The 23,486-nt window shown below is 50.4% G+C and overlaps 2 protein-coding genes across 10 annotated transcripts in view; one reads left to right on the top strand and one right to left on the bottom strand.

Annotated features, from left to right (window-relative positions):
- Positions 1-161: 161 nt before the first annotated feature.
- TMEM74B (transmembrane protein 74B) lies at positions 162-17,407 on the bottom strand. 5 transcript variants are annotated; one of them, XM_069952342.1, is made up of 3 exons: positions 16,866-17,407; positions 14,901-15,049; positions 4,516-5,917 (listed from the first exon to the last, which is right to left on the bottom strand). In XM_069952342.1, the coding sequence occupies exons 2-3, from the start codon at positions 14,910-14,912 to the stop codon at positions 5,189-5,191; spliced, it is 741 nt and encodes a 246-aa protein (XP_069808443.1). In that variant the 5' UTR covers positions 14,913-15,049; positions 16,866-17,407; the 3' UTR covers positions 4,516-5,188. The 5 variants fall into 5 exon arrangements, with proteins under 5 accessions (XP_069808440.1, XP_069808443.1, XP_069808441.1 ...); XM_069952340.1 differs by having other exon boundaries at positions 16,758-17,407; XM_069952343.1 differs by having other exon boundaries at positions 14,487-15,049; positions 16,758-17,407.
- Positions 16,968-23,486, top strand: part of RAD21L1 (RAD21 cohesin complex component like 1) — a 31,447-nt gene continuing 24,928 nt past the window's right edge. For 2 of the 5 annotated variants that reach the window (XM_069952333.1, XM_069952338.1), the window contains exon 1: positions 17,176-17,542. The gene's annotated coding sequence lies outside the window, so the exon portion shown is untranslated. The other 3 variants (XM_069952335.1, XM_069952336.1, XM_069952334.1) reach the window with 3 other exon arrangements.

Raw genomic sequence — 23,486 nt, forward strand, 5'->3', positions numbered from 1 at the left:
TCAGCCGCTCCTCTTATAACGCTCCAGTACTGATATAACCTCCTATTACATCATATGTGACTGATATCAGCCGCTCCTCTTATAACGCTCCAGTACTGATATAACCTCCTATTACATCATATGTGACTGATATCAGCCGCTCCTCTTATATCGCTCCAGCACTGATATAACCTCCTATTACATCATATGTGACTGATATCAGCCGCTCCTCCTATAACGCTCCAGCAGTAATATAACCTCCTCTTATACCACGGTCGGCCTTCTAAGCTGCGGACTGTAAGGGTTAATGTAAAATAACAGCACACAGCCGGGACAATGTTCTGCTCTTCTGTCTTTATTAGAAACCAGTAACAAGACACAATGGCAGAGAGTCCTTGGCATATATCTCTGATGAATGGCGCTGGTGGAGTAACAGAGGGTGAGCCCCCCCTGATCTCGCCCCGGGGGTCTTGTACTTGCCGGGTGTCGGCTCCTTCAGGTCAGGGTTGTCACCTCTGCCCTTATTCATGGTTTGTGAACTTTGTATAAAATAAATGAGTAGAATCCAGATGAGGGTGGTTGGTGCGGTTGTTGTGGTCATACATTACCCCATCACCAGAGCCGGCTGTTACAGGTCACTTGTTACCATCCTCCTCTTCCCTGCATCCAATCCCCTCTGCCTAAAGGAATAGAACTTCATCCATTTTTATTGTTCCAATACATCGAAAGTAATAAAAGTCCTCTATTAAAGGGGTTATCCAGCGCTACAAAAACATGGCCACTTTCTTCCAGAGACAGCACCTCTCGTCTCCAGTTTGGGTGGAATTTTGTAACTCAGTTCCATAGAAGTGAATGGAGCTCAATTGCAAACTGCACCTGACCTGAAGACAAGAGTCGTGTTGTTTCTGGAAGAAAGTGGCCATGTTTTTGTAGTGCTGAATGAATCCTTTAATCCCCGCAGTCACACACTACAAACTTACCGTGACTAGTTTAATTTTCTGTCTATAGATGAAGTCTCTGCAGGATCAGACTACACAGGGTTTGTTTGTAGTCTGTAACCATGGAAACACATGACTTTTTTTTTTATTGAATTATCCAAGCTTGGGGGAAAAAAAACAACAACCTGTCGTCAGGTTGTGTGTGTGTGGTATTACAATCCAGCTCCATTTATCATTCAGTGGATCTGAACTGCTATACCACATCCAACCTGAAGACAAGAGGGGCGCCATTTCTGCAATGTTTCCTAAGACTGAATAACCCTTTCAAGTAATTTTTATTTAAAGGAGTTATCCAGCGCTACAAAAACATGGCCACTTTCCCCCTACTGTTGTCTCCAGTTTGGGTGGGGTTTTAAAACTCAGTTCCATTGAAGTAAATGGAGCTTAATTGCAAACCGCACCTGAACTGGAGACAACAGTAGGGGAAAAAGTGGCCATGTTTTTGTAGCGCTGGATAACTCCTTTAACATTTTTTGGAACAATAAAAAAAAAAACTTAAGAGGTTACATGTGCTTTATTTATCCCTTTAAAGGAAATGCTTACAAGGAACACGACAACCCTCATGTGACTACATTCAGCATATGAGGGCATCTGATCACTGACTATCACAGTGTCTCCTCTCTGTAATGAATTAGGTTGTTTCACTCCGGACGTGTTTCCTGTGACCGTCCCCATCACATATTGTAAGTAGACCGTGTCCTAGATGGCGCTTTACTCTAAGGTTCAGGTGCTGCGGTAACTGTACATGGTTATTCCTCATGTGATATTTTGTGTTACTCCTTGTAGTGTTAACCTGTAGCAGTCTTATGCTATGGTCCCGTATACACCTGCAGTCCCATGTAACTCCCATAGGTCACCCCTAGTGCACAGTGTCACACTGTATAGAGATGGTAATGATCCTGGTGCATGAGATCCCAGCCAATTGTAGACAATGGATCGATCACTACACTTTTGTGCCTCCAAATCTTGGGATCACTTTTTTTTCACAGTTCACAGTACTGGGGTTCAGAAGATATATATTTTTTATTGACCTGAGGTGGAGAGAGACGCCTGATCAGGGCAGAAATGGCGACAGCATCTAGATTTGGCCTATAGGCTGATCGCAAAGTAAACCCCCCTCTCCCCCCACCCAGAACTAGTGGTGATCGGCCATACTCTGTGGGATATCATGGCAGTAAGTGTTCGGTTTTCCCGTATTGCACCGTGCCCATTCATATCAATGGTTTTTCTAGAGAAGAGGTCCTCCAAAGTCAGAGACACTCACTGTAACAGATCTCCCCCCTGGCCAAGAGACAAGTTTCCTCTCTATTAACCCGAAACCTACTAATAGGATATATGGAGGTAGACAGTGTTTCCCAGGTTCAGATATTGATGGCCTATGCCAGGGGTATCAAACTCAGGCCCTCCAGCTCTTGCAAAACTACAATTCCCATAATGCCCGGACAGCCAAGGCCTTAGCTCTCCGGGTATGATGGGAATTGTAGTTGTGTAACAGCTGGAGGGCCTGAGTTTGACACCTGATCAATGGGCACTGAGCTGCAGTACCTCACTGCTACCACTACATGGTGCACAGACCCAAGGATTCCAGCTGATGGACACTGTGATTTGCCCTTACATCCGATTGGCCGGGATGCTGGTCCCCCACCGATCACATATTTCAGGCCTGTCCTGAGCATAGACCATCAATATCTCACATTAGAGAACATCTTTAAAGGAGTTGTTCACACACAAAATCTTTCAAATCAGCTGGTGGCAGAAAGTGCCAGAGATTTGTGACAGTGTGATGAAGGTCTGTGTCTGTTAGTGTGGTGGGTTACCTTTATTTTTCATATCGGTGCTGTACTTTGTCCCCATCTGTGCCGTAACTTTCTCCACCACTGTCAAAGAGGGGGATGCCTTACCACTGCCTCCTCCCAGCTTCTGTTGAATATTCATGACGCCTGTCACCCCCGGCCTCCTGGTGACGTCATCTTTAGTTGCCTGGGTCTGTGCATTGTCCGCGCTCCCGCGGCCTGATTCGCGCATGCGCCGTAGTGAGTCGGACTGGCGCAGGAGCACTGAGGGCCAAAGCCTGAGGGCATCTCAATGGCTTCGCTCAGTGCACTACTGCGCATGCGACAATCAGGCCGCGGGAGCGCGGACAATGCACAGACCCAGGCAACTAAAGATGACGTCGCCAGGAGGCTGGGGGACGGGCGCCATGAATATTCAAGAGAAGCTGGAGGAGGCAGTGGTGAGGCGGCCCGAAGTGCGGCACGAACGCATCACCACTCCCCCTCTTTGACAGTTGTGGAGAAAGTTACGGCACAGATGGGGACAAAGTACAACACCGATATGAAAAATAAAGGTAACCCACCACACTAACAGACACAGACCTTCATCACACTGTCAGCACCTCAGAACCAAAATAGGTGCTGACAGATTCCCTTTAAATTCATTATAAGCTGTATAGCCCCCGTTCCTTCGGTGTATGTGTACAAATATCGCATTCACCAATGTGCAACCACAAATCCCAGGGGGCTTCCAGAGCAAGAGGTAGATCCACTGCAGTGTTATCCTGCTATTCACACAGCAGTGGAGAGAGTGTGCATGTGGTATCTGTATTGTATAGAGATGAGCGCGGCTACAGTCATATCTAGTACTGCATTTTACTAATGAAGATCGACTACTATGGTTCAGGCCTGAGGGGGGCGATGTGCAACACGGGGGTCACAGAAAGAAAGCAGCAGCGTGGCACACACCGCCCCCTATTGCCCTGAGCCGGTAAGCATAGTGTATTTGTTCCGGCCAGAGCGCTGTGGAACAAGAGCTCGTCATCTAGCCCCAGCCCTTACATGGCTAGGCTATGTTCACACAACGTACATTTCATGACAAGAACGGCCGTTGTTCCTACAGTGTATTGAATGACGTCCGTTGTGCATTGATTTCAATGCAATTCTCACTTCTAACAATGGCCGTTGTTTGAGCGTTCTGTTATGTTATTCTATTATGTGAAGTACATTCTCATAGATTCTAAGAGTAAAGCTAGCCGGCATCTCCCTCTGACCGGGAATACATCCACCATTAGGCCTTATATATAGACTGCTGGATTTGGCTCAGAATCTTAAAGGCCAGCACTAAGATGGCGGTATACTATTGCACTATATATTGCGGTCCTCATCTTAGGCTGGGTTCACACTTTTGTTTTCCGCTCTGTTTTATGCAAAAAAAAAAAAAAAAAAACAGATGAAAAAAATGGGGGCATTTGGGTGCATTCAATTTGATCCATTTTTTCCCCATTGACTTTCATTATTAAAAAAAATAAATAAATAAACCTCTCCTCTTATTTTGGCCAACAGTGCAGCAGAGCCCTGTACTGCGCTTGCGTATTCCTACACCAGGGACTTTATGTGACCGGCTTATGTCCTTTTCATTGGTCGCCTTACAAAGCGTCTTTTCATGATAAATTGTACTTCTATGTTTTGTCTTTATGAAAAAATAAAAAAAAAAAGTCTCAAAACACATGCTTTTATTAGCTTACACAAAAACGTGGTCGACAACATATTTGTGTACACTTAAAAAAAGGATATGTTTTTTATCATTGAAATAAATAAAAAAAGCGGATCAAAACGGATGTACACAAATGCATCAGGGGGTTTTTTGCATAAAACTTTGCATAAAATTTTACGAAAACGGACTGCGAAACGGCCTTAGGCTGGTTCTGCACATGATCTTGCACAGCTCCATGTGGATTGTGGATCATGTTGTAGGCTTTAAAAATGGATCAAATTATTGTTGTTGTTTTTTTAAAAAGAAGGAATGGTGAATCCCCCTGAGTGACTGGTGAATGATGCAGGATGGGAATGTGTAAGAACAATAGCCCCTCCCCCGTATTATTCACATCTTGCGTGACCTAGACCAGACAACATTCTACTTATCGGAACATTCTACACTAGTGTTAGGTAACGTATAGCTCTCCGGCTGCTGTGGAACTACAAGTAACAGCAGGTAAATCGGTTCAGCATGGCGGAGGCTATAGAGTGGCGGAACCGTCTTCTGCGTTGTGGCTCCCCCTCCCCCCTTTGACGTTCCTGAGATTGAACAGCAGGCACCTCTCAGGACGGGAATAATCTGACCTCATTAAACATTAATACCTCCATACCAGAATAATTTGCTCATCTCGAACTTTTAACCCCTCACCTCCCAGCGTTTGTAAATGATCCCGGTTACATTCATGGCTCGTGCTGATGCTGGTGAACCTGGTTTGTCATTTCCAGAACTTCGTGTTCCACCAGCACCTGTCCACCCTCTGTAGTCACTTGTCTCATCCGTAAGTTGAGGGAGCCATATTTTGTCCTCGGTCCCCTGGCTGTGGTGAATTTCCTTCGGCGGTAGAGCTCCCCTTTACATATAGAAACCATCAGCAGCATGGAGAGGAGTGTCCCACCCAACGTGAGCAAGCCTAACCCGGCTATAATGCACTTGTCCAGGTGAGAGCCCAGCCATGCATAGTACAGTTCCAACCTCTCCATCTCTCGTGCGGACACAGAATCGGGGCTAACCCGAACCTCCCGCGGTATGGTGTATGCCACAGCCACAAGTACTATACCGCTAACCAATAACACCAGAGAACAGATAAAGCCGTAATCCACAGTGCTGGTTCCTGACTCCACTTCCCGACTGTCCTCAGAGTGAGGAGATCCATTCTCCTTTGCTGCCCATCCCCTCACCTCAGACAGGGGGCTCAGAGCCCGGGCATTCTGTGAATCCTGGCCAAAGGCGGTCTCCCCAATCTCTTCATAGGCCGGATTCTCAAATCCTCTGATGGTGGCCGAGCTCCCGCCGTAGGTGCTGTCATCTGCACCATGACTTGTACTGAGATCTCTCAGCTCCAAGGTGTTTGAAGAAGCCATTGATGGGTTCCGGTTCTGTTCATCCTGATCACACAGAACTTCCTCAGGCTGTGGGATTTGGTAAGATAAGAAACAGTTTAGTAATAATAGGCAGGAGACAATGACCTGTGACAATGCACCGGGCTGGGTCACATGAGTATTATACATCTGCACATTCCTGCCCTATGGCAGATCTAATGACCCAAACAGAAAGCGCTATCCACATCAGTCAGGCCAGGACTGTGACGTTACTGTGGAGGGGATGATAAAATGTGACGTCACTGTGGAGGTGATGATAATGTCATGTGACGTCACTGTGCAGGTGATGATATAATGTGACGTCACTGTGGAGGTGATGATATAATGTGACGCCACTGTGGAGGTGATGATGTAATGTGACGTCACTGTGGAGGTGATGATGTAATGTGACGTCACTGTGGAGGTGATGATGTAATGTGACGTCACTGCAGAGGGGATGATGTAATGTGACGTCACTGTAGAGGGGATGATGTAATGTGACGTCACTGTGGAGGTGATGATATAATGTGACGTCACTGTGGAGGTGATGATATAATGTGACATCACTGTAGAGGATGATGTAATGTGACATCACTGTAGAGAGGATGATGTAATGTGACGTCACTGTAGAGGGGATGATGTAATGTGACGTCACTGTGGAGGTGATGATGTAATGTGACGTCACTGTAGAGGTCATATAATGTGACGTCACGGTAGAGATGATATAATGTGACGTCACTGTGGAGGTGATGATGTAATGTGACGTCACTGTGGAGGTGATGATGTAATGTGACGTCACTGTAGAGAGGATGATGTAATGTGACGTCACTGTAGAGGGGATGATGTAATGTGACGTCACTGTGGAGGTGATGATATAATGTGACGTCACTGTGGAGGTGATGATATAATGTGACATCACTGTAGAGGATGATGTAATGTGACATCACTGTAGAGAGGATGATGTAATGTGACGTCACTGTAGAGGGGATGATGTAATGTGACGTCACTGTGGAGGTGATGATGTAATGTGACATCACTGTGGAGGTGATGATGTAATGTGACGTCACTGTAGAGGTCATATAATGTGACGTCACTGTAGAGATGATATAATGTGACGTCACTGTGGAGGTGATGATGTAATGTGACGTCACTGTAGAGATGATATAATGTGACGTCACTGTGGAGGTGATGATGTAATGTGACGTCACTGTAGAGATGATATAATGTGACGTCACTGTAGAGGTCATATAATGTGATGTCACTGTGGAGGTGATGATGTAATGTGACGTCACTGTATTAGGACTATTAGGTGATGTCACTGAGCTTTGTTCTGCTCTGCAGGGTTTACACCTCAACCATTTTAGCCAAAATGTACAAATCCTTTCAGTACAGTATACCTCTGACTCCTGGTTTTGATCAATATAACATGTGAACACAGCCTTAATGGCGGCTACAGACACAAAGACTGGCAGCGATCAGAGCAATGACCCAATACTGATCAATATCAGATGATTCATACGTCACCGCTACGGCCTTCACTGTGTCCCCAGACCTATCAACAATCTATCTGCCAGGACTACATGTGACCTGTGGGGACCTGCACATCCTGAGATACAAGGTCTACAGGCAGATCAATGCTCCCAGGGGGGAAGGGGTCTGACAGTAAGTGCAAGCTACATCCCATCATCCCATCATGCCACAGTACAGACTCCATCATCCCACAGAGCAGACCCCATCATCCCACAGTACAGACCCCATCATCCCACAGAGCAGACCCCATCATCCCACAGTACAGACCCCATCATCCCACAGTACAGACTCCATCATCCCACAGTACAGACCCCATCATCCCACAGTACAGACCCCATCATCCCACAGTGCAGACCCCATCATCCCACAGTACAGACCCCATCATCCCACAGTACAGACCCCATCATCCCACAGTACAGACTCCATCATCCCACAGTACAGACTCCATCATCCCACAGAGCAAGCTACATGCTACAGTGCAGTCAGCCGGGGAGCTGTCCATTCAGCACCGATCACACTGGACAGACACAACATAGACGGAGACCTGTGTGTGTCCCCCTATATCACACGGACCCCTGTGTCCCCCTATATTACACATACCCCTGTGTCCTCCCTATATACCATAGACCCCTGTGTGCCCCCCCCCCTATATTACACAGACCCCTGTGTCCCCCCTATATCACACGGACCCCTGTGTCCCCCCCCCTATATTATACAGACCCCTGTGTCCCCCTATATCACACGGACCCCTGTGTCCCCCCCCCTATATTATACAGACCCCTGTGTCCCCCTATATCACACGGACCCCTGTGTCCCCCCTATATCACACGGACCCCTATGTCCCCCCTATATTACATGGACCCCTGTGTCCCCCCTATATCACACGGACCCCTATGTCCCCCCTATATTACACAGACCCCTGTGTCCCCCCTATATCACACGGACCCCTGTGTCCCCCTATATCACACGGCCCCCTGTGTCCCCCCCTATATTACATGGACCCGTGTCCCCCCTATATCACACGGACCCCTGTGTCCCCCCTATATCACACGGACCCCTGTGTCCCCCCTATATCACACGGACCCCTGTGTCCCCCTATATCACACGGACCCCTGTGTCCCCCTATATCACACGGACCCCTGTGTCCCCCTATATCACACGGCCCCCTGTGTCCCCCCCTATATTACATGGACCCGTGTCCCCCCTATATCACACGGACCCCTGTGCCCCCCTATATCACACGGACCCCTGTGTCCCCCCTATATCACACGGACCCCTGTGCCCCCCTATATCACACGGCCCCCTGTGCCCCCCCCTATATCACACGGACCCCTGTGTCCCCCCCCCTATATTATACAGACCCCCGTGTCCCCCTATATCACACGGACCCCTGTGTCCCCCCTATATCACACGGACCCCTATGTCCCCCCTATATTACATGGACCCCTGTGTCCCCCCTATATCACACGGACCCCTATGTCCCCCCTATATTACACAGACCCCTGTGTCCCCCCTATATCACACGGACCCCTGTGCCCCCCTATATCACACGGACCCCTGTGTCCCCCTATATTACACAGACCCCTGTGTCCCCCTATATTACACAGACCCCTGTGTCCCCCCTATATCACACGGCCCCCTGTGCCCCCCCCTATATCACACGGACCCCTGTGCCCCCCCCCCTATATCACACGGACCCCTGTGCCCCCCTATATCACACGGACCCCTGTGCCCCCCTATATCACACGGACCCCTGTGCCCCCCCCCCTATATCACACGGACCCCTGTGCCCCCCCTATATTACACAGACCCCTGTGCCCCCCCCCCTATATCACACGGACCCCTGTGTCCCCCCTATATTACACGGACCCCTATGTCCCCCCTATATCACACGGACCCCTGTGCCCCCCTATATCACACGGACGCCTGTGTCCCCCCTATATTACACGGACCCCTGTGTCCCCCTATATCACACGGCCCCCTGTGTCCCCCCCTATATTACACAGACCCCTGTGCCCCCCCCCCCTATATCACACGGACCCCTGTGTCCCCCCTATATTACACGGACCCCTATGTCCCCCCTATATCACACGGACCCCTGTGCCCCCCTATATCACACGGACGCCTGTGTCCCCCCTATATTACACGGACCCCTGTGTCCCCCTATATCACACGGCCCCCTGTGTCCCCCCCTATATCACACGGACGCCTGTGTCCCCCCTATATTACACGGACCCCTGTGTCCCCCTATATCACACGGCCCCCTGTGTCCCCCCCTATATCACACGGCCCCCTGTGTCCCCCCCTATATTACACGGACCCCTGTGCCCCCCTATATCACACGGACCCCTGTGCCCCCCCCCCTATATCACACGGACCCCTGTGCCCCCCTATATAACACGGACCCCTGTGCCCCCCTATATCACACGGCCCCCTGTGTCCCCCCCTATATTACACGGACCCCTGTGCCCCCCTATATCACACGGACCCCTGTGCCCCCCCCCCTATATCACACGGACCCCTGTGCCCCCCTATATAACACGGACCCCTGTGCCCCTCTATATAACACGGACCCCTGTGTCCCCCTATATCACACGGACCCCTGTGTCCCCCTATATCACACGGACCCCTGTGTCCCCCTATATCACACGGACCCCTGTGTCCCCCCTATATCACACGGACCCCTGTGTCCCCCTATATCACACGGACCCCTGTGTCCCCCTATATTACACAGACCCCTGTGTCCCCCTATATCACACGGCCCCCTGTGCCCCCCCCTATATCACACGGACCCCTGTGTCCCCCTATATCACACGGACCCCTGTGCCCCTCTATATAACACGGACCCCCGTGTCCTCCACCCTGTCAGTCCTCCAGCACACAGCCACCATACCACACAGCCTGTCGGAGACAAAAGCTGCCCCCCTGCCATTATGCAGCTGCCCGCCCCCTCCTCCCCGGAGCCCCCTGTGCAGGCACTGACCTGTGTGCAGCCTCCTGGGCAGCTCTCTGGCAGGCAGCACCGGGGCTGCCTCCTAGGTTATAGCTGCCGCTGCTGGGTGCCCCGGTCCGTCGGCTCCATCATACACCATGTGGGAGGAGACAGGTGTGACAGCGCCCTCTGCCGGCCGGCCCGCGCACCGGTGTCACCGCGTCCTTACCAGGCAGCGCCATCTTACAGCCCCCACTGCAGCTCGGGCAATGAATGGGTGGGCAATGCCAGCCAGGAGGGGCATCAGCATCTCGGGTATATAGTAGATGTGTGAGCACCCCCCTCTCCCAGATGCCATGATGCCCCTCCATAGTTACCCCAGGCAGTGACCGGCACTATGGAGATGCCCCTGGGACCCGCCCTGTCCTGGCTGAGGAGGGAGCTGGTAAGATCAGTGCTGCCCCCATCCGCCATCTCACCTTCCTGCAATCACATCTCATCTCTGTAATGTGGAGAGTGCCCACCTGCCCGCACCGGGGGCATCAGGGGAGAGGCGGGGGCTATGGGGGCATCAGGGGAGAGGCGGGGGCTATGGGGGCATCAGGGGAGAGGCGGGGTCTATGGGGCATCAGGGGAAAGGCGGGGGCTATGGGGGCATCAGGGGAAAGGCGGGGGCTATGGGGACATCAGGGGAAAGGCGGGGGCTATGGGGGCATCAGGGGAAAGGCAGGGGCTATGGGGGCATCAGGGGAAAGGCGGGGGCTATGGGGGCATCAGGGGAGAGGCAGGGGCTATGGGGGCATCAGGGGAGAGGCGGGGGCTATGGGGCATCAGGGGAAAGGCGGGGGCTATGGGGGCATCAGGGGAAAGGCGGGGGCTATGGGGGCATCAGGGGAAAGGCGGGGGCTATGGGGGCATCAGGGGAGAGGCGGGGGCTATGGGGGCATCAGGGTAGAGGCGGGGGCTATGGGGACATCAGGGGAAAGGCGGGGGCTATGGGGGCATCAGGGGAAAGGCAGGGGCTATGGGGGCATCAGGGTAGAGGCGGGGGCTTTGGGGGAGGGGGCATCAGGGGAGAGGCGGGGGCTATGGGGGCATCAGGGTAGAGGCGGGGGCTATGGGGACATCAGGGGAAAGGCGGGGGCTATGGGGGCATCAGGGGAGAGGCGGGGGCTATGGGGGCATCAGGGTAGAGGCGGGGGCTATGGGGACATCAGGGGAAAGGCGGGGGCTATGGGGGCATCAGGGGAAAGGCAGGGGCTATGGGGGCATCAGGGTAGAGGCGGGGGCTTTGGGGGAGGGGGCATCAGGGGAGAGGCGGGGGCTATGGGGGCATCAGGGTAGAGGCGGGGGCTTTGGGGGAGGTGGCATCAGGGGAGAGGCAGGGGCTATGGGGGCATCAGGGGAGAGGCGGGGGCTATGGGGGCATCAGGGGAAAGGCAGGGGCTATGGGGGCATCAGGGGAGAGGCGGGGGCTATGGGGGCATCAGGGGAAAGGCGGGGGCTATGGGGGCATCAGGGGAAAGGCGGGGGCTATGGGGGCATCAGGGGAAAGGCAGGGGCTATGGGGGCATCAGGGTAGAGGCGGGGGCTTTGGGGGAGGGGGCATCAGGGGAGAGGTGGGGGCTATGGGGGCATCAGGGGAGAGGCTGGGGCTATGGGGGCCTCAGGGGAGAGGCGGGGGCTATGGGGGCATCAGGGGAGAGGCGGGGGCTATGGGGGCATCAGGGGAGAGGCGGGGGCTATGGGGGCATCAGAGGAGAGGCAGGGGCTATGGGGGAGGGGGCATTAGGGGAGAGGCGGGGGGGCTATGGGGGCTTCGGGAGAGGCGGGGGCTATGGGGGCATCAGGGGAGAGGCGGGGGCTATGGGGGCATCAGGGGAGAGGCGGGGGCTATGGGGGAGGGGGCATTAGGGGAGAGGCGGGGGCTATGGGGGCATCAGAGGAGAGGCGGGGGCATTAGGGGAGAGGCGGGGGCTATGGGGGATGGGGCATCAGGGGAGAGGCGGGGGCTATGGGGCATCAGGGGAGAGGCGGGGGCTATGGGGCATCAGGGGAGAGGCGGGGGCTATGGGGCATCAGGTGAGAGGCGGAGGCTATGGGGGCATCAGAGGAGAGGCGGGGGCTATGGGGGATGGGGCATCAGGGGAGAGGCGGGGGCTATAGGGGAGGGGGCATCAGGAGAGAGAGTCAGGGGCTATAGGGGAGGGGGCATCAGGAGACAGGTTATCAGGTAAGAGGCAGGGGCTATGGGGGCATCAGGGGAGAGGCGGGGGCTATGGGGGCATCAGGGGAGAGGAAGGGGCTATAGGGGCATAAGGGGAGAGGCAGGGGCTATGGGGGCATCAGAGGAGAGGCAGGGGCTATGGGGGCATCAGGGGGAGGCAGGGGCTATGGGGGAGGGGGCATCAGGGGAGAGGCAGGGGCTATGGGGGAGGGGGCATCAGGAGAGAGGCAGGGGCTATGGGGGAGGGGGCATCAGGGGAGAGGCAGGGGCTTCAGAGTGGGCATCAGGGGAGAGGCAGGGGCTATAGAGGAGGGGGCATCAGGGGAGAGGCAGGGGCTATAGAGGAGGGGGCATCAGGGGAGAGGCAGGGGCTATGGGGGAGGGGGCATCAGGAGCGAGGCAGGGGCTATAGAGGAGGGGGCATCAGGGGAGAGGCAGGGGCTATGGGGGAGGGGCTATAGAGGAGAGGCAGGGGTTATAGAGGGGAGAGGGGGCATCAGGGGAGAGGCAGAGGCTATAGAGGAGGGGCATCAGGGCAGGGGCTATAGAGGAGGGGCATCAGGGGAGAGGCAAGGGTTATAGAGGGGAGAGGGGGCATCAGGGGAGAGGCAGGGGTTATAGAGGGGAGAGGGGGCATCAGGGGAGAGGCAGAGGCTATAGGGAGGAGGGGGCATCAGGTAAGAGGCAGGGGCTATAGGAGGGAGGGGGTATAAGGTGAGAGGTAGGGGCTACAGAGGGGAGAGGGGCATCAGGAGAGAGGTAGGAGCTATGGGGGTATCAGATAAGAGGCAGGGGCTATAAAGCAGAGGGGAGGGGGCAGCAGACAAGAAGACAGGGGATACAGGAGGGAGGGGGGCACCAGCTAAGAGAAAAGGGAGGGGTTATAGGAAGCAGAAAATGAAAGGGCAGAGACTATAGAGCGCAGAGGATGAGAGGGGAGGGGCGATAGAGAGCAGAGGATGAGAGGGGTGGGGCGATAGAGAGCAGAGGATGAGAGGGGAGGGGCGATAGAGAGCAGAGGATGAGATGGGAGGGGCTATAGAGAGCAGAGGATGAGAGGGGTGGAGCAATAGAGAGCAGAGGATGAGAGGGGAGGGGCTATAGAGAGCAGAGGATGAGAGGGGAGGGGCTATAGAGAGCACAGGATGAGAGGGGTGGGGCGATAGAGAGCAGAGGATGAGAGGGGAGGGGCTATAGAGAGCAGAGGATGAGAGGGCAGAGACACATAGAGGAGAGGATAAGAAGAAAGAGACTATAGAGCACAGAGGATGAGAGGGCAGAGATTTTACAGAGCACGGCATCCAGAGGGAATCCTGGGCGGAGTGTATACACACAGGGGGAGATTTATCAAACATGGTGTAAAGTGAAACTGGCTCAGTTGCCCCTAGTAACCAATCAGATTCCACCTTTCATTTTCCAAAGAGTCTGTGAGTAATTAGAAGTGGAATCTGATTGGTTGCTAGGGGGCCGCATGAAAATCTGACATGTCAGTTTTGTGCGGCCGCTATTCATTGAATAGCAGCCGCATGAGCCGAACAGGTCACACAATGGAGAGTGCGGCTCCGGGCATCCTAATTCAGCACAAAGTAAGATAATCTGCGGTACCGGCCAGGATGATCTTCACTGACACCGGCCGTTCTGTGACCCTGTGTCATACACCGTGTGAACATGGCCTTAGTCAGTTGGATTCTATTGCCCTGTACCAACACACCATGACCCCCGGCAGGGGCACTAATCCTCCATATTGTTCCCTGTCCCAGTCAGAGATGCGTATCCAGGACCAGAGGCTGCTGGCTCAGCTGAGGGACCTCCATGCCAGGATCCGGGAGTACAGGCTTGAATCTACCTTCTGGTCCAGTGTGCGCACCCTACAGGAGACACATGGCATCAGAGTCCGCTCCACATCAGAGGAGATCACCCTGACTACTCACCAGGAGGACGGCTCTCCGACTACCTCACAGATCAGGAGAAATTCTGTCCCGTAGTCCTCATCCCTACAGGGCTGCATGAAATAAGAGCGGTCTGCTTGTTCAACCGCCAAGGACAGCGCCAGTCTCCGCAATAGGCTGTTTCTGGTATTGCAGCGTTGAATGGGTAATGTTGCTATACCACACACGACCTGTGGCCAAGCGTGGCGCTGTTTATAGATGAAAGCATTCATGTTTGTATGATCCTTAAGTCACTGCCAGGACTATGCGGCTCTGCTTCTATATGCGCCGTGTGCTGCCATCATGTCCGCCGGATACAATGGACGCAGTGATATCTGCCGAGTAGTAGATGGACAAAAACCGCAGCCATCAATCGCAGAATGTATCTAACGTATCTAGAAACTCTCATCTTCTCACCCTCATCATCATCGTGTGGTATCCGGGTTATTGTAGATCTCTCGGTGACAACTTAAAGGGATTTCCTGGTTTTATAAATAAATCTCCATCATTGTATAAGAACACTGTCTTGTTTGTCAGCTCCTCAACACTCTGCAGACCTCTGCTTGCTGTCAGTGAAAGGAAACATTAGCGCGTGAGACTGATACAGAGGCAATGCTTGCCCTCACAGTAACCTCATAGATACAGGTATTATCTCACAGCTATCTCGTAGGTACAGGGGTTACCTCACAGCTACCTCATAGGTACAGGTATTACCTCACAGCTACCTCATAGATACAGGTATTACCTCACAGCTACCTCATAGGTACAGGTATTACCTCCCAGCTACCTCATAGATACAGGTATTACCTCACAGCTACCTCATAGATACAGGTATTACCTAAGAGCTACCTCATAGATACAGGTATTACCTCACAGCTACCTCATAGATACAGGTATTACCTAACAGCTACCTCATAGATACAGGTATTACCTCACAGCTACCTCATAGATACAGGTATTACCTAACAGCTACCTCATAGATACAGATATTACCTCACAGCTACCTCATAGATACAGGTATTAACTCACAGCTACCTTATAGATACAGGTATTACCTCACAGCTACCTTATAGATACAGATATTACCTCACAGCTACCTTATAGATGCAGGTATTACCTCACAGTAACCACATGGATACAGGTATTACCTAACAGATACCTCATAGATACAGGTATAATCTCACAGCTATCTTAAAGATACAAGGGTTACCTCGCAGTGACCTCATAGATACAGGTGCTACCTCACAGCTACCTCATAGATACAGGTATTACCTCACAGATATCTGTATCTATGAGGTGACTGTGTGGTATTACCTGTATCTATGAGGTGACAATGATGTAATACCTGTATCTATGAGGTCACTGCGAGGTAACACCTGTATCTATGAGGTCACTGCGAGGTAACACCTGTTTTTATGAGGTCACTGCGAGGTAAGACCTGTATCAATGAGGTGACTGTGATGTAATACCTGTATCTATGAGGTGACTATGTAGTAATATCTGCATCTATGAGGTGACTGTGCAGTAATACCTGTATCTATGAGGTCACTGAGAGATAATACCTGTATCTATGAGGTCACTGAGAGATAATACCTGTATCTATGAGGTCACTGAGAGATAATACCTGTATCTATGAGGTCACTGAGAGATAATACCTGTATCTATGAGGTGACTGTGATGTAATACCTGTATCTATGAGGTGACTGTGATGTAATACCTGTATCTATGAGGTGACTGTGATGTAATACCTGTATCTATGAGGTGGATGTTGGGTAATACCTGTATCTATGAGGTGACTGTGATGTAATACCTGCATCTATGAGGTGACTGTGATGTAATACCTGCATCTATGAGTTACTGTGATGTAATACCTGCATCTATGAGGTGACTGTGATGTAATACCTGCATATATGAGGTGACTGTGATGTAATACCTGCATATATGAGGTGACTGTGATGTAATACCTGTATCTATGAGGTGGATGTTGGGTAATACCTGTATCTATGAGGTGACTGTGATGTAATACCTGTATCTATGAGGTGACTGTGATGTAATACCTGTATCTATGAGGTGACTGTGATGTAATACCTGTATCTATGAGGTGACTGTGATGTAATACCTGTATCTATGAGGTGGATGTTGGGTAATACCTGCATCTATGAGGTGACTGTGATGTAATACCTGTATCTATGAGGTGACTGTGATGTAATACCTGCATCTATGAGGTGACTGTGATGTAATACCTGCATCTATGAGGTGACTGTGATGTAATACCTGCATCCATGAGGTGACTGTGATGTAATACCTGCATCCATGAGGTGACTGTGATGTAATACATGTATAGGTCGGGTTCACACAGCGGAAGTGCATCACAGCCGGTACCTGCCGGATGAACCTCATTTCATTTTATTTGGAATGCGGGCGCTTTCCGGTGTGCTCGCATTTCAAATCACCATAGCTGACAATGTAAAGTGTGACTGATGCCAGGTTTTACATTGTCTGTTCTGTCAGTCTTGTGAGTCCGCTATTCAATAAATAGCGGCTGCACAAAACTGGCACGTCAGTTTTTTTGAAGTGTGAATTTCGCCAGATACTGCAAGACTGTGAGGTAATGACGTGCTAATGAATGTGAGGGAATAGCCACGCGATCAGGTGCGGGTAACGTCACACCCGCCCCATCAGGTAACGGTGATATATGAACGGTGAAGGCAGGGAGCGAGGGAGCTCATGTGACCGCGTCGCCTCACAGTTTGAAGCTCCCGCCTCGGAGGCCGCCGCCCTCGGTTCCCGCCCGGGTTGTAACGTCGTCGGAGTCCGTGTATGTTCTGCTGTTACTCGGTTCAGCCGCTAGATAGGGGCGGGCACAGAGAACCGATGGCGGACTGTGTGTACACAGTCACATAGAATGCTATTTGCCGGTATGTACTGACCCGCCTGCTTCCATCATGGCGGTCACTGAGGTGAAGCTGGGCAAAGCATGCTGGGAGTTGTAGTCAGAATCCAGACTAAAGTGTCTTGTAGCTGAGGGGTCCCTGGAGTTATAGGTCATCCATTTTACTGTAAGTTTTTATTAGTTTTTTTTTTTTAATGTAAAAAAATGTATTCAGAATGAGCGCGGTATCCGTAATAACGGGGCGAGGGTTCTTAAATGGGGCATTTAGGTAAAATTCACATCACGTTACGCATCTCTGCCGCCAATATGTGCCATCTGCGGAGATACAGTGTGAACAGGGGTCTGCCTCATATCGTGCTGTTCTATGGCGGTATGGAGACTACGCCATATTCCCTACAGTGACATGAAGCGCGGTTTAGAAGCCAACTATCAGAGAAAAGTCGGATTGGAGAAAGTGGTGATGTCGGCCGCAGGTGAGTACGAGTGTTATACAGTCATGGCGGAAAAAAGATAAACACGTTTTGTCACACGTGGCGTTTAGAAACTTTTTTTTTTTCTGGTGTGTTATTTTTTAAATTTTTCTTAAACAATGGCGTGAGGGGGAGAGGGCCGGACCGTGCATGGACTATGTGGTACAGAACTCCCGGCATTGTCATCCATTGTGATCCCAGGAGCTCCGAAACTGTTCAAATCTTTGCGCTAATGTATTGACACAGCGAGTGTGATGATGCCGGGAGCTCCGAACTCCTATCCGTAACACATCGTTTGTATTTATGGAATGTGTAAAGGCCCTTTAAGTCCAACATGGGGTGCGTGCCGGCATCTTGTGTAGCTGTACAGGCTCCTGCACGAGGCTTCGTTATTCTTATTGTAATATGTACAGATGAGTGCGCCATCTGTTTGGATCCGTTTTTTCCATTGATTTCCATTATAAAAAAAAAACGGATCAAAACGGAATGCGTTTTTTTTTTTTTTTTAACATACACAAAAATAGCGTTGAGTATGTTTTTCTGTCCGTTAAAAGTAACAAATTTAAAAACGGATACGTTAAATGGATAGGAAAAACGCAGTGTGAACCCAGTCTTGTTTGTTCGACAGTCTTCTTATACGCCAGCTGCCTTTGATCTCCGTGCTGCTCCATCCCGGGTGACTGGAAAAGCTGGATCCAGTCCCCGGAAACTGGGAGAGGTTTCCCAGGACTGGATCCAGCTTTTCCAGACGCCTGGGGTGGAGCAGCACGGAGATCAAAGGCAGACGACGTGTAAGCCGACTGTCGAACAAAGCGATTCACTTAGTTTGTAATGTAGATTTGATGATTGTGGACCAGCTGGCCCACCTAACCAGTTTGGTTTTAGGCCACTGGTTTTCACACTTTTAAAGGGGTTATCCAGTGCTACAAAAACATGGCCATGTTTGCACCACTCTTGTCTCCAGTTTGGGTGCAGGTTTTGAAACTCAGTTCCATTGAAGTAAATGGTGAATAATTGCAAACCATACCTGACCTGAAGACAAGAGTGGTGCAAAAGTGGCCATGTTTTTGTAGCCCTGGATAACCCCTTTAAAGTGTGCTTGGCCAGGTGGGGTCAGACAGCTCAGGTTTGGAGTCGATCATACCAAGGACAAACACAGGAAAGATTAATGCCCCTATTCCACGAGTCGTTTGGAGGAGCAAACGAGCTCTATTAGCGCTCGTTTGCTCCTTGTTCCCGGCTCGCTGCCGCCGCTATTCAACGCGGCTGCAGCGAGTGGGTGAGTGCGGGAGGGGCTGCTCGGAGGATCGCTGATCGTCCTGGCAGCCCATAGGATATAGCAGCATCTGCTGCCAACGCTCCTATTCAACGGAGCGACGGCAGCAGATCGCTGCTATATCAGTCGCTTGTTTTTCAACATGTTGAAAAACAAGCGACTGCAACGATCAGCCGACATGACCGATGTTCATTGCACTCTATTCCACGGGACGATATCGGCCGAATACGAACGATATTGCTCCTTTAAACGACCCGTGGAATAGGGGCTTAAGGTGGTACAGGGGAGTGGGCAGAAACCAAATCAAAGAAGTAAGCTGGGGTCAAAGTCAGAATACAGGACACTAGTGAAAAATGTCTCCAGCGTTACAAAAACTTGTCCACTTTCTTCCAGTGACAGCACCTCTCTTGTCTCCAGTTTGGGTGCAGGTTTTGCAACTTATTTCCATTAGGGTACAAACACACACAGCAGATACGCAGCAGATTTGATGTTGTGTTCAGTTATTTAGATCTAATCTGCTGCGTATCGCAGCAGTAAATACGCAGCGTATATGCCGTGTGTGTTTGTGCCCTTAAAGTGGATGGAGCTTAATTGCAAACCACACCTGAACTGGTGCTGTCTCTGCATGAAAGTGGCCATGTTTTTCTGGATAACCCTTTTATGGTGCGTTCACACCTACAGGATCTGCAGCTGATTTTCTGCAGCAGATTTCATTTAAATAACTGAACACAGCATCAAATCTGCTGCAGATCTGCTGCAGATCCTGTAGGTGTGAACGCACCCTTAGGGTATAAACCCACACACCGTATATGCAGCGTATTTACTACTGCGATACGCAGCAAATACGCAACAGATTAGATCTAAAAAACTAAACACAGCATCAAATCTTCACCATCACATCTGCTGCGTATTTGCTGCGTTTTTGCTGCATATACGGTGTGTGGGTTTATACCCTTAGGGTACAAACTCGCTGCCCTGTATACACTATAGCAGACAAACTCGCAGCAGGATGGGAAAAGGAAGGAAACTGCAGTGACAGTAGGAGACGCTGAAGCATTGACCAGGCTGCACCAACGGCAGCTAATCTGAAGCAAGATAAGTTTTCAATATATACACAAAATTAAGTATGGAATGTGATAGTACAAGAAACCTGTCACCCCCGGTGCCGGGGTGACAGGCTCCCGACCCCCCGCTAGAGCACCTTATACGTACCTGATTGCGCTGGGTCACACTTCTTGAGACGGTTGGGTGACGGAGATTTGAGCACCCGAAGCCCGGCGCGCGCACGCTCCTGAGATGAGTCCAACGCTCATAGAGAATGACGGAGCATCGGACTCGCCATCATTCTCTGAGAGTTGGATTCATCTCAGGAGCGCACACGCCGGGCTTTGGGCGCTGACATCTCCGTCACTCGACTGTCTCAAGAAGTGGGATCAGGTACGTATAAGGTGCTCTAGCGGGGGGTTGGGAGCTTTAAAGAGAGTATACATTAAACCAGGGACAGGAACCTCCACAGTCCTTTTTTTTCCTTTTTATATATTTAGATTATTTGGGGTGAGATCCGTGCACTCTACCTGTCACCTTGTGGAATGGCTTCCCCCGCTATTATTGTGTGACAGCTTACCCTAAAAGTTTCTTGAGAAACCTCTATGTAGTCGGCTTGATGTAATGTACAGGCTGTAATGCGGTGTAGTCAGTCAGGGTTCCCATGGTAAGTTCCTAATAACAAGAACCCTTGGGGTTGACTCCAGCTGGAATGTTTATCCCTACAGGGAGTTACGTCTCAATGGAAGATTTATTAGATGATGCTCTCAGAACGGAGCTGGAAGCTCATCTCATGTAGCATTCTTAGTTTTTATTACATTTTTCATGGGTGACCAAAAATCACAGACCTTTCAGAAACAACATATATACATTTATTATTTATCAGGGGTTTGTATTATTGTTGCCTGGAGAATTTACTTAACCACTCGAAGACCACAATGTCTTGTCGGCAGGGAAACGTAACCTGGTACTGATGATCTGTGCAAAGTATTATGGGGGCCCGACTGTGGTATGACAAGAGCAAAGAAACCTTCGAATTAACCCCTTAAAAGACACAATCACAGTTTGACCACCACAGCATCTAAGTGGCTTCTGTCAGCCCATTTACATCAGATTGGTACACGCGCTGGGATGCAGATGGATTTCTATAGCAGCCTGAAGGTCTGCCATATAGTTGTGCCTATGGCTAGGCTGGTTAAGCTGTCAATTAACGTTATGTTGACAAGACCTAGAATTAGGTAGTGTGGGGATCGCAGGAGATCAGCTGTCAGTATTAACACGTATAAAAGGTAAAGTAATTTTACTATATTAAATATTTTTAAAAAATGTCCCCTTTTGGTATCTCCACATCCGTGACGACCTAAACTATAAAATAGGCTCATTATTTACCCCACATGAAGGCTGTGAACATATAGAATAAACTACACCAGAATTGTTATTTTGTTTATTTGCCTCCCACGATGGTGCCTGTAAAAAGCGCAACTTGTCCAGGAAAAAACAAAGTTAAGACTGTTTTATACGGGCCGATGCGCTGGGGAAGAGAGCGCCAACCTGTCAGTTTAGTGCCCGTGTGCCCCTCATTCCCCACTTGCTGCACTATGCTATTATACCCATAGACAGCGAGTGGGGAGCAGCAGGAGGGGACGCCTGAACAATCCTTAGATTGTTTGAGCGGCCCATTGAAGTCAGCGGTAATCTACTGCCACCAGTCCTGTTACATAACATGTTAAAAAATCATGATCAGCCAACATTGTGAATGTCTGCTGATCGTTGCTTTTCAACATGTGTAAATACACTGAATGATTATAAGCCAAAAACCTTGGTTTTTAAAACAAAACTTTCTAAAAGCCCATGTTGTCTCCTGACACTGTACATGTTGTTTTTCCCGTTCTTCCGTTCCTTAGATGCACCTTGCTGCCTGCACTGTGGCCACTCTTGCTTCTCAGACCCAGTACAGCTATAAGGTTACATTTCCCTGTAGTCTTTGCGTCCCACGGTCTTGGCGTCTTCTTTCATGCACCATGGAACCCCGTCTGCTCCCTGGCATCTCTCTGCCCCTTCTCCTCCTTCTGTGACACATGCACCCCCAGTCAGACGCTCCAGTAACGCAAAATGGTAATAAAAACACATACACCTCCCTCTGGTGCTGGAAATGCTGCCCCACTATTGGCTTGAGCTGTTTATGTGCAGGAACAGTGTGGGTCATGTGATTCGCTGTGACATCTGGGGCCCGGCTTACATCGATGACGCGTGTAAGGAGGTAGTCCTTTACACCAAGCCAGGCCCACAGAGTGAGACCTGGGGTCACATGATCGTCATCTCCTGCAGAGGACCAGGAGACTGAGTAGATTAGATGGAGGGACATTTTCAGCATTTCCTGGTCAGCAATGAACTACTAGTAAGGCGAAACAGCTGAGAGAGGTTTATACGTTATATTGAACCTTTTATATAACTTTTCACATACATTTCAATAGTCATTATTTTTTTCATATCTGGAGTTTTCCTTATTGACGGCCGGTACAACTTTTTACGGTGGTTGGGTCTTATGAAGGCCCCCAGGTCTGCCATGGGTGCCTGAGTACCTGACTGGTACACAGTGTTATAGGACGGATTAAGTTACAAATAAATAAACAAAATCCCCCCACCCACATATAAAATAAACAATATCTTTTCCTCTTCAACATAAACACTAAATAAAAACAATACACACAAGCTATCACTAGCAACCAAGATATTTACAGTAAACACTGTAAAAAAAAAAAAAAGTCAATGGAAAAGTAAGGGTACTATTATATTATAATAACTATAAACGAGCGCAGATCTGCTAGATCGGCGCTCGTTTACTGGGCCTATTACACGGCCCGATAATTGTTTAACAAGGGCTGCATGGACATCATTAGCAATGTCCTTGCAACCCTTGCTTAAACTGCATACATTACCTATCCATGCTGCAGGGCTCCTCTTGCGGTCTTCTCCCCGGGTTCCGCGTGCTGCAGCTTCAGAGCGGCCTGTCTCAGCTGGTCGGCCGCTCAGCCAATCACTGGCTGCGGCAGTCCTGGCCAGTGATTGGCTGAGCAGCCTGTCAGCTAAGACAGGCCGCTCTGAAGCTGCAGCACGTGGGACCTGGAGAGAATCAGAGCGCAGGAGGAGCCCTGGACCATGGATAGGTAATGTATGCACTTTGCAATTCGTCAGCTGCGGTCAGTGCCCGAATATTATAGGTCCAAACCTATATCAACGATCAGCCGATGATCGTTGTCATCGGCTGATCGTTGTGTTTCTTACACAGATTGACAATCTGCCAGATACGGCCAATTTGG

Source organism: Dendropsophus ebraccatus, chromosome 14 (genome assembly GCF_027789765.1).
Source record: "Dendropsophus ebraccatus isolate aDenEbr1 chromosome 14, aDenEbr1.pat, whole genome shotgun sequence".
Lineage (NCBI taxonomy): Eukaryota > Metazoa > Chordata > Amphibia > Anura > Hylidae > Dendropsophus > Dendropsophus ebraccatus.

Coding starts and splice junctions, on each gene's coding strand:
- TMEM74B (XM_069952339.1), bottom strand. CDS start 6,016: ATGTATAATACTCATGTGACCCAGCCCGGTGCATTGTCACAGGTCATT.